This window comes from Macrobrachium rosenbergii, chromosome 1 (genome assembly GCF_040412425.1).
Source record: "Macrobrachium rosenbergii isolate ZJJX-2024 chromosome 1, ASM4041242v1, whole genome shotgun sequence".
NCBI lineage: Eukaryota > Metazoa > Arthropoda > Malacostraca > Decapoda > Palaemonidae > Macrobrachium > Macrobrachium rosenbergii.
In genome coordinates, this window is record NC_089741.1 from 12,778,785 (window position 1) to 12,796,411 (window position 17,627).

At 40.1% G+C, this 17,627-nt stretch overlaps 1 protein-coding gene across 1 annotated transcript; it reads left to right on the plus strand.

Moving 5' to 3' along the window:
• Nucleotides 1–15,756: 15,756 nt before the first annotated feature.
• Nucleotides 15,757–17,257, plus strand: LOC136839506 (protein FAM200C-like). Its single transcript, XM_067105675.1, has 2 exons — nucleotides 15,757–16,581; nucleotides 16,823–17,257. The coding sequence occupies exons 1-2, from the start codon at nucleotides 15,757–15,759 to the stop codon at nucleotides 17,255–17,257; spliced, it is 1,260 nt and encodes a 419-aa protein (XP_066961776.1).
• Nucleotides 17,258–17,627: the final 370 nt, after the last annotated feature.

Here is a 17,627-nt window from a genome sequence, read left to right on the forward strand (position 1 = left end):
TTTAAGTTTGGCATAAACAACTCCAGTACTGTCCAAAAAGCATGATATATTACGTTCAGGATGATATATTGCTATAAACCTTTAATATATATATATATATATATATATATATATATATATATATATATATATATATATATATATATATATATATATATATATATATATATATATATATATATATATATATATATATATAATGTGTGCGTGTATGTGTACACACATACACACACACACATACACACACACACACACATATATATATATATATATATATATATATATATATATATATATATATATATATATATATATATATATATATATATATATATATATATATATATATATATATATATATATATATATATATATATATATATATATATATATATATATATACGGAGCGGATGAGTTTGTGTGTATGCATATTCATGTAAAAGTTTGTGTGTTTGTGAATGGAATAAAAACGTAGTACTTCCCTTAGATATGGTAAGCATCTACCGAATTTGTTAAATAACTTAATTTAATATAATGCTTAAGCAAGCTTTAGTAATCTTTGAGACAGGACTGCATGAGATGAGTCAACACTTGCTAACAATGTGTTTTCTGTTTCAAGACGAATAATTAAATATCTATTGTTGTTGTTCAGACGCTGTTTATAGTTAATGAAGAAAACTCCTGTGGGAGTGATTTTGTAATTCCTATTTAAGAAGTGTTTAAGAACAATCTTCAACTAGCTTCGAGTCAATGTTTGTCCTGGAGGGAATGGAAGTATTACACAGACAGAAAAAATGTCTTTATATATATAAATAAAATATATATATATATATATATATATATATATATATATATATATATATATATATATATATATATATATATATATATATATATATATATATATATATATATATATATATATATATATATATATATATATATTTTCATAAACTGGACTCTTGGCTGATGAGAAATTGAAACATAATTATAATGAAAATGCCTTGAAACCAAGAGAGAGCCTCGTTTATGAGCAAAAAGGAAAAGTTATTTGAAAACTTACAATAGATTTTCCTGGATTTACAATTGAATGGGGAAGGTCGCCATATGGGAATTTAGAATTCTTTTACTAATTTACAGGGATTTATTTACAGAAACTTAGCAAATCAACAATGAGACATGACACAACATAATCACTAAGGGGCAGATTCAGTATAGGACACAGGGAACAATGATGCAATGAGTTGGCAACAAGCAAGTGGATTAAAAATGGGGCCAATCTGCAATACAATCAGTTCAATGATAATAATAACATTCAGTCTTGCCCTGATTACATGAAATAGTCTCAGGTAATGCAAATGATGAAGCTCCAGGATGGGAGGATAATTCATGTGAACATTCGGGCCACAACAGAATTTGTTACTGACTGCGACCAGGAATGATCAGGATTTTGGTGGCAGACGAGATACTGAAGCATGGATTGCGATCGATCTGCGTGTCCCCTGAGAGAGATGTTCTTAGTTAGGAATGACAGGATACACTGAAGGAGATGGAATCCCCCTATGACATATCACCCAATACACATTCTTAAATACAAAACATATCGTAGCCTAGAAGATGATTATAATGAAATCACGTAGGTACAATCTGAGAATCGGAGCAGCGTAGGCTTTAACAATGAACACGAGATCGCACTCACACAAAGATAAAATTAACATATATATATCTTAACCTAAATAGCCCTTAAATTGCACTGGTGGAGGGATAATTGATGGTTATCACGGGGTCTTTACTTGAACTCAAGGTACGTAAATGGCAAAGCATGGGATACAGGCAGGATTCTAACAAAGGGAGGATTGCTTTGTGGAGGAAGAGTTTAAGTTTAAAGAAATGGAATTTTAAGGAGTTTAAGTAAAAGGGGGAATGGTTGGTCTTGACTACTTGCAACGTACGAACCTTTTTTGACTGTTGTTGGCGCCTACAACCGTTCCAGTTGTCGTCGAAGTTAGTTCAACCAGTGGAGCGGGAAAACAAAGCAGCACGTCTGCTACAGGTGAAGTCGGAGCAGTCTCTCTCTGCTTTTCAAAAGCATGGCTTCTTTGAGCGTCTGGCGTCGGGCCCACCCCTACCGGCAAGTATGTCAAAAGAACTAGCAAAAGGGCAGAGGAAAAGCACACTTATCATTATATGCCTACAGCTTAGAATTCTACCTGTTCCCTAACGCTAAATGGAACTTTTGGCCTCCCCTATCACTACATGTCTCCCCATCGCATGATGGGGGCGATAGGGGGTTTATATTGTTTGCTGGACCACACGATGTTGGGGGGGGTGGGGTAAGGAGGTCTAGGTAACGGCTGTTGACTGGTTCAAGTAAGCTCGGTTGTGTTCAACGCCCGCTAAATTCCCCGAATCGATAGGCAGGAAGAACAGATCATTTCAAAATTAAGTAATGAAATCAAAGTTATAGAAAGGAAGGGTGTTTATTCTTGACAGGTCCCCCCTTAAAAAAGGCCCTTCACACCCTTTCGGGTGTGAGGGTCTTAGCTAATTCCTCCCGACTGGTCCGTGACCCTACATAAGGTGGATTGTGGCTCTGCACATCTAAAGGAACCTACCTAACTGTTAAGAGGGGTTCTGAATTGGCTAATTTACAGGCCTAACCTACCTAAGGGTATAGATACAGCTATTAACTGGCTAGGATGACGGGAGAAATCTACGCCTAGACAAATACACACTCCAAATACTTAACCTAACCTAACCTACTATCCCCATGACGCTGGCACTGTACGAACTGGTACTAACGAATGGCACGCACTGAGTTATGATCGGCACTACGCTTTACGACTAACACACAACAAATTGAAACTTGACTAACCTGAAGGGTAATTCACAATGTATGGTTAAGTAATGGACCAGTTTGAATCTAGAGTGGGTTGGAAGGAGGTTAGTTAGAAAAGGGTTAGTAGTACAAATGTCATATTTCATTTATGCCACATTTAAATAAACTACGTTTCTTAGTAAATCTAAGATAATTCCCAATATATATATCTCTGTCGCACATGAAAGGAATGCTATTGCGATATCTCAGTGCGATCAAACCAGACGCAAACGTCATCAATAAGTACCTGTGTAGTGTCTTAAAGACAGTGCGTCATCATACATTAGCATGCGTTTGCATAAACTCAGCGTTCTCTTTTTGATCAGAGCTGAGGCAAAGTCACGTAGCCTTGGGAAGTCCTTGGGAACGAGGTCATATGTTTGTTCGTGTGTGTGAATCTTAGTCTTGCTATGTAAAAGTGTGAAAGCTTAGATATTAGATCGACATGGGAGATCATCCTGTGCAGACCAATTGTATTCTTTTGTATATAGTCTTTATACTAAGTACAAGAAAAACCACTATGGAGTTTGTCTGAAATCCTGCAGAACATTGGTCTGATCTTCCAAAAACAGTCTTATTCTACAGCCATGGAGAAAATGAAGATGCCACAACCAAACTCTGACTGAGTTCCAAACACAGTCCTTATAACCAAACACCAGGGGGAATTTCTGATGAAATACCTTCTTATAACAGTGGTGGCAGTATACACAACAGCGGTCACAACAGAGCTTTCTGGCAGCACCTCTACATGGCGTCTACATTGGTGGAACGGAAGCTCCGATACGGCGAGATGCCCAAAAAACCATAGACAATTGTCATCTTCATAAACGACATGGTTACAGTCGGACGGACAACTCGATGCATCAAAACGTCTTGGAAGCGGAAAGAAAACAATCAACAATGAAAAAGCGAGGAAAACATCTGACCTTCACAACACATCTTCCCCAACGCACGGCAGAGAGAGAGAGAGAGAGAAATCTACACAAATCTACGCAACATTGCACATCAACACTCCACGATGTTCCTTGAGGGTTTCTGCAATCAACATTCATCAATATAAGACGTTCAACATCCACAATAACATCCCTTCGATGACGTGTATCTAGCCAGACGGAAGTCGGACAGCAGAGGAACCTCGTCGACCTACTTCCCAGAATCCAATAAAAAGCTAAGTACAGCCATTATTTATAACAGTTGGTATATTCATTTACAGTGTTCGGGTCTCGAGTGGCAGGTTGCTGATATAAGGTGAGCAGTGCCGTAGATTAATACCTTTGCCTTGCAGACGGAGCGGTTCCTGATACCTCATTTTTTTTCATACTTTTGTGTTCTTTTATTTTTTACGCCTGACACATTGTTAACTCTGTTCTTTTTCAGGAAAGTGCATTTATTATTTTTCATTATTGTATTTTATGATGCATTTTTCATAAGTGATGTTTTTTTTAGCGGTTATATGAATCTCGTTCCTGGTTTAGATTTATGAGGTTACGTAGCGGCCGTGTTTATTCATATAGGTTTCAAGATCACTTAGAGAGTAAGCGTGCGGATAGGAAACTTAGTAGGAAAATGACTCCTCCAACCCCAAGTGGGAGCGACCCCACCACTTCCCCACAGAATCCTGTAGTTACGGCAGTTAATGCTAGATCGCCAATTGTACCATTCGCAGGTCGTGTCAATGGATTTTTGACGCAGGGTGTCGAATCTTGGATTTCGTCTATAGACGTACACCTCACGGCAAAATCCATTACCGATCCGTCTTTACAATTGCAAGAGGCAAAGAGTTTCATAGATTTTGCTAAGGAGATGCAGGTGCGTACTTGCCGGGAATATCTTTTAAAGAAACAAACACTTGGGATGGTTTCAAAGCCAATCTGCGTTCCATTTATGGGAGTGAGGATGCATTGGATGAAGTTCTTGCTTTACGCAACATAATAAGACTCACATCTATGACTAATCTAAGTATAGCAGATAGGGCAGCTCTGATAGGAGATAGGCTCGAAGAGTATAAAGGACAGATTGATGGCTCAAGTTGGGTCAATGGTGATCTGCATATCAGTTCCAAATCTATCTGCAGGTTATTCTATTTAACACTTGTAACAGCGATGTTACCTGAACCTTTGGTTAAGTGTTTTGATGAGAAATTACAATCAGATAGCTCAGAATTAGATATCTATAGGCAAGTTCGGAAACACTTGTCCAAGTGTACAGATCTCGATCCTTCTCTAATTCAGGATTTTACAAAGCAAGAAAACAAAAATCATGCGTCTACATCACCGCAACAGGTTAACTTAGTCACTAATAATCCATCAGCAGTCATTTGTTTTAACTGCAAGCGAACTGGTCATATGATAAATGAGTGTAGATCCCGCTATTGTTCAATCCATAATAGTACGAATCATAAGTATAGTCATTGCAATGCAAGAAAGAAGAATTTAAACAGTAACACAAACATTCAAAGTACTGGTAATGACGCTAAAAGCAACAGTACCATGGGGAAAGAACAAACATTACAAGCAGAACAGTAATGCAGGTCAGAAACAAGTACATTCAAATCGTTCCTCGGGAAAGCCAACTTCAGGCTCAGCAGTTCCAAACAACTATGCGTCAGTGAATTTTCCGAATGCCGGCGGGCAGACAAACACCACATAGCCAGCTTAAAGGGGGAGGAGAGTGATATTGGGTTATCATCACTTTTTGAATCAGATAATAAGTTTAATGTTCTCCAAGATATGTGTGAAGACAAGAATTTTCCAGAAATCGAGGTAGTGTCTCCCAAACATGCAGAGCAGGGTCCCGTAGATTTTTGCAAAATACACGCTATTATTGGCTCAGAAGAAGTTAGACCCACTTTGCATGCAGTTAGCTTAGAACACAAGCATTTCACCTTGTTTTTTGATTCAGGTAGTCCACGTAATATAATGGATTTACGTACCCATCACCTTTTATTTTCAAGATTTCCCATCGAATGCTCCGATGTTCGTTTGTCAGGAATAGGCAATAACGAATTAGATGTAATTGGTACATCTCAGATACAATACAGGTTGGGGCAACGTACTTTTACGGATACCTTTATCATTTTTGGCAATATTAATATGTACCCAGTAGTTATTATGGGGTATCCATCAATGTCATTACATAACGTAATTTTAACACCCGCAAAACACGGAGTGTTTATAAAAGGGAAATTCTAAGGGTCTTCACACACATTGAAATCTGTTTTGGATCAGAAGGAGACAGAGAGTAAGAAGATAACGTATATCGAAGAGCCAGTCACTTGTCTCATAAGCGATGATATTGTTACAGCAACCCAACATAACTCTCAGGCACCCGTCCTTGCTGCGTTCGCACAAACCATTGAGCCAAACACACCATCGTATCTCACGGTCAAGGTTAAAAGAAAATTGCCAGGCTCAGAGGTTTTAATTCTTCCTGATACTTTAAAGATCAATGGGCTTTCAGTCACGCAAGCATTATACACAGTAAATTCTGATCATCGGATTAACATTGAAGTTTTTAATCACTTAAATGCTGCTTTAACAGTACATGAAAATCAACATATTGTCAATATCGAAGCATATAAACATCGAATCCTTACAGTTGCTGAAATTAACTCCACTGAATCAGCAACAGACGAATCTCTTTTAAAAAGGTAATTAAAGGCAAAATCGAAGCAGACATCTTAGATAGGGATATAAGCAAGAAATTTTTGATCTTTTATCCAAATATAGTGATGTTTTTTCTACTAGTACTGGAGCTTTAGGCAAAACGGAAGTCATCGAACATCAAATTCGTTTAAAGGATAAGGACCAGGTCATTTACGTACCTTCATATCGTCTACCGGCCAAATTTCTGAATGAAATCAATGTTGAGGTAGATAAAATGTTAAAAGAGGGGTTATTAAGAAATCTAACAGCCCTTATAATTTTCCCTTGATAGTAGTACCAAAAAGGATAAAACCTGGAGGATTTGTGTTGACTTTCGCAAGCTCAACGACCAAACTATCCCTGATCGTTTCCCAGTACCTTGCACAGATGATATTTTGTCTCTATTAGGACAGAATAAATTTTTACTTCCTTGGACTTACTTAAAGGCTTTCACCAGATACCCTTAGCTAAGGATAGTACCCAGTACACTGCTTTTAGTACAGCTAGAGGTCACTATGAATTCCTACGTATGCCATTTGGGCTACGTTGTGCTCTATTACGTTCACTAGAATGATCAATATAGTGTTCGGAGATTTACTAGGGAATATTCTCCATGCTTATATGGATGATTTAGTTATATTTTCCAACACCTTGGAGGAGCATTTAAGTAAACTAGAAATAGTCCTTCAAAGGTTAAGAGAACATCATCTAAAAGTAAAAATTTCTAAATGTGAGTTTTTTAAAGACGAATTAGTCTATTTGGGTTTCATGGTATCTCGGCAAGGTCTTAAAGTAGTCCATGATAAAATCTCTGCTATTAGTAAATTTCCCGTTCCTACTAATGTTAAAGCCATACAGCAATTTCTCGGGGTTTCAGGTTATTATCGTCGGTTTATCCGAGATTATTCAGTAATAGCAGCTCCTTTAACTGATCTCATAAGGAAGGACGTAACTTTTAAATGGGAATCCCAACATCAAATTGCTTTTGATACCTTGAAAGAAAAAATCAGTTCTGCTCCTATTTTAAAGTTTCCCGATTTTACTAAAGAGTTTGTTATTGCAACCGACGCATCAGATCAAGGAGTAGGAGGTGTGTTACTCCAGTGGCATGACAACAAGTTTTTCCCCATTGCTTTTTATTCTCGCAAATTAAAAATGTCAGAGAAGAAATATGCAGTAATAGATAAAGAATGTTTAGCCATTGCTAATTCGTTGGTACATTTTAAATATATAATCTATGGGTATAGTGTCAAGGTTCTAACTGATCACAAGCCCCTTACTGACTTTTTTTAAAGGTTTCAATCATAGTCCTAAAAGAACTCGGTGGCATATGATTATCCAGGACTTTGGAGCTAAAATTGGATACTTACCCGGTAAAGCAAACGTAATCGCAGATGCGTTATCTCGTAACCCAGTACCAACACACTCAATACCTTTCGCTGATCTAGAAGAAATTCCATTCCTTCGCAAGCTATGAAAATTGCTATCGAAAATGGTCAATCTTTAGCCCAAACAACAGAGAATATTACAGATATGGAGTGGAATCTAGATTCAGTACGACAAGAACAAATGAAAGATCAGAAATTAAGAGTAATAATAGATGCATTAAATAGGAATCCAGATGATAAGGAATATGTGAAATATACGAATCAATATTTCTTGATTAAGGATAACATTCTATGCCGATCCGTGGCTAGGAGAACCAGGAGTTCAACACAGTTAACTAACGACCAGGTGGTTGTACCAATCACATTAATCCCAATCGTTCTGAAATGGCTTCACAACCATCCTCTGCATGGTCATCCTGGGTTGAAATAACCTCTCAAAAGGCCAAGTCATTATTTTACTGGTCTACTATGTTAAAAGATATTAGGACATATATTAAAAACTGTGATATATGTTTCCGTCACAAGGGCCATACTAAGAATCCTGTAGGTCTCGGAACTTATCCTGTGCCTAGCAAACCTTTTGAAAGGGTACACCTTGATTTATTGACATGTTTTACGAGACAGACCGGGGAATAAAAACCTCTTGGTTATAATTGACGCCCTTACACGGTATACTGAATTAATACCACCAAAAAGTAAAACAGCCATTGAGTGCGCTAGGAAGTTTTACGAGTGCTATATATGCAGACATGGAATCCCAAATATAATAATCTCCGACTCAGGTGGAGAATTCAATAATCACTTCCTTAACTCATTGTGTGAAATTCTGCAAATAAAGAAAGTCAATACGATGATATACCATCCTGAATCTAATGGTTTGGTAGAACGGGTTAATAGAAAGGTGCTAGACATACTGTGTGTAAACATAGGCGGTATGGACCCAAACTGGGATATTGCAATACCCACGGTGTCCAGTACCTAAATAACAATTATCATACTTCAATCCGTATGTCTCCCCATGAAGCTGTTTATGGGATACCTGCTAGGTCACCTTTTCACATCTTATCCCCGACATCTAGTTTATCAGATCCATTGAAGGATATAATAGATGTTAGCCGAAGTAGATATCAAACACTTTATCAAAACCTCTTACAGGCTCAAGTGTTAATGAAGAATGCACATGATAAAAAGCTAAGGTCACAAAGCCTTACCAAGAAGGAGATATAGTATATGTACAGGTCTATGTTAGAAAAGGGCTAAATTGGAAATTATTGCCTAAATTTGAAGGTCCTTTCATAGTTATAGAAGTTTTAATAGGTAACCGACTTAAAATTCGGAATCAGTCCGATTCAACGGATGTTCGAACAGTATCTATCTCTCATGTGAGAGCTTAAGACAATGGTTTGTTATGAAAAAGTTAATTATTGTGTGAATTTTTTTACATCATTTGAATGATGCGATGTTTTTGTTTCATTATTTACAAAGTATTTTTTTTTTGCAGGCTCCAACATGAAGCTTGTCAAATTATACCATGCACTATTCCTCTCAATGTTTATCGTAGCTGGGAAGAGTTCTGAAATAACTTTACATCATGGTTCTATAGTAGAGGAAATGAATAATTTCTTTCTAACTGGCAGTAATATAGTTTTAGAAGTCAATATGAACGCCATTTTTACTAGCGAAAATGAAGTAATAACTTTGAAATCAGAATCAACTCTTTTTTATCAATCTCTGGCAGACTTGCATAAATCATTCTTAGCTAGCAGTGATCCAACGTCACCTAATCAAGTCAGTGACACAATTAATATGCTTTTCTGGGAATTAAGGAATAAAACAAGCGAAGCTGAAATCTTGGCTCGTGATTTGCTAATGTGGTCAATACCTCATGACGTTACAGAAAGGCGTAACCCACTTGTTCTAGCGGCATTAAATTTGGTTGGTTCCGTAGCTGGTCTTGGTTTAGGGATTTCAAATCGTTTGAAACTTCGTGATCACGGGGTTAAAATCGAAAATCTGGAACATCAACAAGAGGTATTAGCAGGAGAACTAAACAAACAAATTCAAGCTTTGAACAGCGTAATCAGTAAAGTAAATGAACAGTCACGACGTTTCAATCAGGTTCATGACACTCAAGTTTTGTTAGCAACTTTGATGTATTATCATGCTAAAATTAATCATGTATGCTCGAGAGTTTCAAGCTTTATCGAAAAATCAAAAGATTACGTGGAAGCTATAACACTTGCTGCTAAAGGCGTGTTGTCTCTCACTTGTTACCTATTAAAGATCTTACTCAGATTATCAATAATGCTCACGATAAAATGCGCTATGTTCCAGTAGTAGATTTTCATAAAGTTGAATTTTATTACAGCTTGATCACAGTTAAAGTTGACCTTGATAAGATCGTAATCGACATTCCTTTCAACCCATCAGACGCGTGGAAAGCGTATAAAAGTTCGCCTTTTCCCACGTATGTATCTAACGTCTCGACACCTATTATTAATAATCTGTCAGCTCTAGTATTGGTTTCCGCCTATAAGGAAGCTTTTACGGTAGTCCGAGACCAAGCATTGTTAAATGATTGCCATGATGTTATGAATAAAGTAGTGTGCAGGATCGATTTGTTTGAATTCTTAAATGTATCCATTACGTCATTGAATTCATGCGAATTGGACTTGGTACTTAACAGAACCTCTCCCCATACACGTGAACATTGTTTGGCTGGTTTAGTACGGTATCGTGACAATCAGTTTCGTCACAGGCTCGTGAATGGCACGTCATTCGTCTTCTCTGCAGAACCATACATCGTCACTTGCCCAGATGGTACTAGGACAACAGGACACATGTTCGTCGTTAATGATGGCTGCATTGCAACAACGTCGTCACTCTTCATCCGAGCTAGCACATCGATCATCCGTGGGCGTAACTTCTTCATCAATACATCGTGGGGAAACACTAGGCTGCAAGGTCTAACAATTCCCTACAGCAGGCCCATCGAAAACGCTATTGCATCATTAGACTTGCTGTCTCCTGCGAGCCATTCTTCTGATCACCATGATTTTCTTCTCCTCTACACGTTAATTGCCGTTGGTATGTTGCTGGGAGCCGAGGCGTAATCGTCAGCGTAATGTTTTGGAACAAAGCACGAGAGATGAAGGAGACCATTGCGAAATCTGCTGATTCTCAAAGGTCAACGTTGGACTGGCGCAATTATATGTTCCGAGTTCGATAATGGAATTACTGGCCATTTTTTCATTAAAGCTCGTATACACAGAGAAAGACTGAAATGGTTCTATTTTCGGTGGTAATATATGTGAGGAAGAGCTGAACATTTCTGGTGTTATCATTTATCTACATTTATTTCTTTAATAACCTATACTACATATGTATGTATCAATTGCGTGTAGTAGCATGTTGTTCATTCAACATTTTGCATTTAGTAATTTGGTTGTCCATACTGATTAATCTATCAGGATAACTGTTTGTTTATATAAACCTACCATATGGTTATTACCTTTTGGATACATTTTTAAGCATTGATTTCAATCTCTATCATTGCAAGTGTATTCATATAATCTGTGCACAAATGTTTTTACTTCGTATTGAATTGCATTATCATTTCAGGATTGCATTATCATTTCTGAATTGCATTATTTTATTTGATTTATCCGGATTACATTATCTATATATGATTTATATGTTAATCGTTAGCATTATCAGTATAATCAATATTTGAGTTATATAACTTAATTTTTTTTCTCACTTTGCTACATTTTGTAAGACTTGTGTTCACAAATATGCAACGTATTTCAGTATTTGCTGTCTTCAGTAATTACTATGTATCCTCATTCACATTTTGAGTATAATGATTTTTGGAAGCGTATATTTTCTTTTGCTTTCTGAGATTTTATGCTTAGCTAGTGAATGCCTGTTTTGATGATTTCGTTCCTATTGTGTTTACGTGGCCGAGCAAATGTCATATTTCATTTATGCCACATTTAAATAAACTACGTTTCTTAGTAAATCTAAGATAATTCCCAATATATATATCTCTGTCGCACATGAAAGGAATGCTATTGCGATATCTCAGTGCGATCAAACCAGACGCAAACGTCATCAATAAGTACCTGTGTAGTGTCTTAAAGACAGTGCGTCATCATACATTAGCATGCGTTTGCATAAACTCAGCGTTCTCCTTTTGATCAGAGCTGAGGCAAAGTCACGTAGCCGTGGGAAGTCCTTGGGAACGAGGTCATATGTTTGTTCGTGTGTGTGAATCTTAGTCTTGCTATGTAAAAGTGTGAAAGCTTAGATATTAGATCGACATGGGAGATCATCCTGTGCAGACCAATTGTATTCTTTTGTATATAGTCTTTATACTAAATACAAGAAAAACCACTATGGAGTTTGTCTGAAATCCTGCAGAACATTGGTCTGATCTTCCAAAAACAGTCTTATTCTACAGCCATGGAGAAAATGAAGATGCCACAACCAAACTCTGACTGAGTTCCAAACACAGTCCTTATAACCAAACACCAGGGGGAATTTCTGATGAAATACCTTCTTATAACACAAAGCATAAGTGGTTAATGGTTAATGCTACGGGCTGAGAGTCAACACAGGCTACCCTCTCTGGGCAGGTGCCAGGATTGCTCTGAGATGGAAGTGGCACTATGCCAACGGGCACGAGTGCCAAGAGAGCTTATGGCTCTGACTCACTAAGTAAATTTCTTCCACCCCTTCCTCTTCTTCGGGGGCCTCCAGGGTCTGGCTAGGCCATTCCTAGGGGACAATGAGGATACAGACTGAAGAACAGCCAGGAGTGGCGTCAGGAGCAGGATCAGGGGCAGCCTCAGGGGCTACGTGCTGGTCTCCTACTACGGCTGCTTCAACAACCGTCGTGGGAAGAGAACCAGCGTCTGCATCCTGGCCGGACAGCTCCTGGTCGACCAGAAAAGAGGTAACGTCCAGGCCTGCCCGAGGGTAGTCCTCAGCAGGTGGAAGAGTGTGGGAAGAAGAAACATCAGGGGTCGGAGGTTCGCACTGTGCAATGATCACAGTGGTGATATTTGGTGGACTTCCTGTAGGAGGATCCGAGTCATGTTCGGAGTCCGGCACTGGCACTAACTCAGGGCAGGCTCGGGAAGTACGCTTGGCAGGGAGCATCCAGCCAAGAAGGGTGGAGCTTGGCACTGACCAGTGCTTGCAAGTGGCACTGGCAGCGAATGGGTGTCAGACAAAGATGAAAGGGGACACGGGGGATCGAGACCCCTCGGTGTCCCTGGTGTGATCTGGGACAACGATTCCTGTCTTGATGAGAGTATTGTGCCTCTTGGTTCGGTGGAGTTGGCCGCTGTGGCTAGCTTACTGGGGCACTTTGCCCATCTCTCGGTGTGACCCCTTATGTTGCAGGTCCTGCAGCGGTAATTTGTGCGACCCCTTTGGAATGAGGGAGTAATTCCTTGGTGGCCGTCCGGTCGCAAGACGCGTGGACTAGGCCTAGCAGGTGAATACGGTGGATTAGTGTCAGCTTACGGGGGCACAGCTGTCACAAAGGGTGTGTCCCTATGTGAAGATGTGGTGCTGGATGTGCTGGTGGAAGCAGTCAGGCAACAGAGTGGTGTGGGGGTGGGACATCCCCATAGGATGTCTCGACCAAGCAGGAACTCTACTCCGTGCCTAATTCGCTTGACAACGCCAAGACGATGCACCTTGTTGCTCCAAGGGGTAATCACCCTGAGCTCAAGTGTGGGGACGGTCAGGGACTGTTCATCCACCCAGGTCACGGTCCACTTGGTGTGCTCCTCTACTGTGGCACTGGCTGGCACTTGGGCCCGATCGATCAGACTAATGTCTGAGCCAGTGTCGGCAGTAGTTGGCAGGTGCACTGGGGGGCTGGAACCGTCCAGAGAAGCCACTGAGACGGACTGTGTCCAGACCCTCTCAGGGTGAGTTCTCTCCGGCGGCTCAGCTAAGGATGCGGTGGCTCTAATCATGTTCACGTGCCTGGGTGTAACCACATGTTTTGGGCATGCAGGATACCCAGCAGAAGAGTGTCCTGAAGCTCCACAGTCTCGGCAGGGGCCCGGCGATATGTTGATTTCCCGGCAGTGACGGTGTGCTGGGAAGACGGTGTTGGATTAGGCGGAGAGGAGGACTGATGGTTGCTGGTAGGCTGCTGAGAGTTGCTGCCCTGCTGATCGCTATTTTTATAGTGGCAGTCTGCTTCGGCATGGCCATACCTTTTTCAGATGGGGTACAGAGGTTTGTTAAGCGTGCCGCTCCGTGAGCGATTAGGGCCCGAGAGGTGTCCGGGTGCTACTATTTTGCACTGCAAGGTGCCATGGGAAGGATTGTATGTCTCCCAAGCATCAGCCAATAGCAGGCTTCCTTGAGGGTGGCTGGCTGCTTATCATTAAGATATACAGCCAGAGGCCCGGGCGCACACTGGGAGAGGTCCTCCAGCATGGTCCAGTTGAACAAATCCTCAAAGGTGTCACTCTGCATAGACTCTAGCCAACGGGTCCCCACTTGGGTCTTGTGACAGGCCCATTCTGTCCAGGACCAGCTGACATTCTTAGCCATACCTCTGAATCTTTGTCTCCACTTCTCAGGGGTGATTTCATACGCCTTAGCGATGGCCTCACGGACGGCAGCCATGTCCCCTCGTTGATCTCTTTCCAAGGCTCGGTGAGCAGCCTTAGCCTTCCCGTCTAGGTGCTTGGTAAGCAGTAAGGCCCTCTCAGCCAGGCTGACATCATAGGTCTCGAAGAGGAATTTGATCTCTTTGAGCCATTGTTCCGGCTCGTCTTCAGTCCATTTTCCCACAAGGTTATTAACTGTCGACAGAGAGGTATTTATGGCTGATGGAGTGGGGCTAGAGGCTTGTTGTGCTGCTAAACCTTCGGCACTCTCCTTCTTGGCTCTCTCCAACTCGAGCTCCCTGTCTTTGAGGGCTAGTTCATGCTGTCTTCGTCTTTCTTCTCTTTCTTCTTCTTGCTGTCTTCTCCGCTCTTCTCTTTCTTCTTCTTCTCTCTGCTGCTCGGCTTCTTGCTGCCTTCTCCGCTCTTCTCTTTCTTCTTCTCTCCGCTGCTCGGCTTCTTGCTGTCTTTGTTCTTCTTCATACTTTCTCTTCTCAGCGATCTGTTCCTTTACAAACCTTTGAATGGCCTGGCCGGATAGACCGTCCTCCTTCCCTATATTCCTGAAATATTGGTGCTCCTCGGTTGACATGTTGCTGATGGGGAAGGGGTGCTGAGTGAGTTACTTGGGTGTTCCCAGAGGAAAAGGGTTTGTGACGATGAGGAAGTGTCCTTAGTAGTGGCGCTCCAATAAGTGGCACCTTGGAATGAGGTGGCACTGTGGATGAGTGTGCCGTGCGAAGGTCACACTAGGGCAGTGGTCGGGGAACAGGGGTAATTTACCCCAAATGGGGTAAAATTATAAATTTTGGGGGGTAATGAACGTGCTACGGATGTGGATGTGCTAAGTGAGGGAAACTGATATGAAAGTTGGAGAAAAGAATGCATCAAGGATGCCACGATCTTTAAAACTATGGAAACGGAGAAATATCTGTATTGAAACTGTTTCATCAGTATTGAAACTGTTTTTAACCCTCAGTGAGATCGCTTTTGCGTTGTTGTGTTGGTGGTGGCATTTGCTCCTTGACTTATCAGTCTTTATTTAGCGGCTAGCCCCTCGTCATCTACCTGGTGGATTTTTGACCTGGGGTGTTACGGGAGGAACAACCACGATCATAGGTAAGGGAGGCCTGGATAAAGGGAACAAGAAAAGGAGTGACAGGTGGTGGTTGTGGTGGTGGCAGCTTGGATTGTGTTGGAGTGACGTCATGGAGTGGCTGGCTGGACGGGAATACTTTGAGAATCTGGAAAAAACAGTCAAAAGACAGAGACTGGAAAGTAACAAGAGTGCAATGTTTGACCAACGTTCAGCTGCAATAGCTAGTTTTGAAGTGTCATGGTTGGTTGCTCGAAACAAGAAACCACATACTATTGGTGGAGACTTAATCAAGCCTGCGGCTGTAAAAATGGCAGAAATAATGTGTGGGCAGAAAGTAGCTAAACAACTGAATACAGTACCTTTGTCGGCTAGAGTTATTAAAGAAAGAATTTCCATCTTAGCAGAAAATGTGCGGGAACAAGTGATTTCTTCAGTAAAAAAAAGTAAAGAGTTTGCCATTCAACTCGATGAGACTACAGATGTAAGTAGCAATTCACAATTGATGGTATACATTCGATATAGGGGCTCTGATGAAATCGAAGAAGAAATGTTGTTGTGTTCTCCTCTTGAGTTGAGAACTCGTGGTATTGATGTGTTCAATAAGGTTGATGCATGCTTCAAAAAACCAAGTGTTGATCTGAAGTGGGAAGATTGTATTGCAGTATCAGTTGATGGAGCTCCTGCCATGCTTGGTCACATCAATGGTTTTGTGGCTTTGGCCAAACAACAGAATCCAGATATTCTAGTCATCCATTGTATGACACATCGCCAGGCATTAGTTGTGAAGAATTTGGAACCAGAATTGGAAGCTGTGTTAAATGATGTGGTTAAGATTGTCAATGTTGTAAAAGGGCATGCACTAAACACGAGGATGTTTCATGATTTATGTGAGGATGGAGAGGCTGAATATTCAACCCTTCTTTTCCATACGGAAGTGAGGTGGCTTTCACGTGGAAATGTCCTGAATAGAGTGTGGGCTCTTAAAACAGAACTCGAAACGTTTCTGACTGATCAAAAACACACTTGCAGAAAAGTTCAGAAAAACAACCTGGCTAGCTCTTCTTGCATACTTAACTGACATTTTTGGACATGTAAATGAACTGAACAAGGAATTGCCAGTAAAGAAAGTCAATCTCCTGTTAGCAAGGGAAAAAATTTCAGCATTTTTATCAAAGCTTCAGTATTGGAACCAGAAAATAAATGCCAATAAGACTGCTGGCTTTCCAAAACTGGGAGAGTTTTTGGAAGACTGTCAAGACTGCAGTCTTAGTGACATAAAGGAGTCAGTCACAAGGCACCTGACCAAACTTAGAAATAGGTTCTGTGACTATTTTCCAGAACTTGATTCACATACTGTCAGCTGGGCTGTAAATCCCTTCAAAAGTGAGCTGGCTGATTTGCCTGAACAGCCTGAAGAATTGGCAGAAGAGCTTGTTGAACTTCGTTCCAGCAATGAAACAAAAATGGAATTTGAGAGCATGGATGATCTCTCAAGTTTTTGGATGTCAAAAACTGCAAAGGCTTATAAAACTGTACATATAGAAGCAACTAAAATGCTACTACCTTTTCGCAACAACCTACCTTTTGAACAAGGTTTTTTACCCTTGTAAATCTAAAAACAAAATACAGAAACCGGTTGAATCCTGAAGACAGCATCCTAGTAGCAGTAACATCAAAATCCTGATTTCGAGTTTGTTGTATCCAAGATGAAACAGTATCATTTTTCCAAAGCCTGAGGTAGCTGATATGAAAACATTAAAGATTTCAATGTCGTTAAAATATTAAAGTTTTCAATATTTTCTTAATTATTTTTCGTTGTGTGCCATTCTTATGCCAGAAAGAATAACATTATTTTTCGTTGTGTGCCATTCTTATGCCAAAAAGAATAACATTATTTTTCGTTGTGTGCCATTGTTATGCTAGAAACAATAACATTATTTTTCTTTTTGTGCCATTCTTATGCCAGAAAGGATAAACTTT

What these genes read in the sequence shown, in the direction of transcription:
- LOC136839506 (XM_067105675.1), top strand. Translation starts at nt 15,757, where the DNA reads ATGGAGTGGCTGGCTGGACGGGAATACTTTGAGAATCTGGAAAAAACA. An exon ending in CCCTTCTTTTCCATACGGAA is followed by an intron (nt 16,582 to 16,822) that starts GTGAGGTGGCTT and finishes TTTTTATCAAAG; the next exon opens with CTTCAGTATTGGAACCAGAA.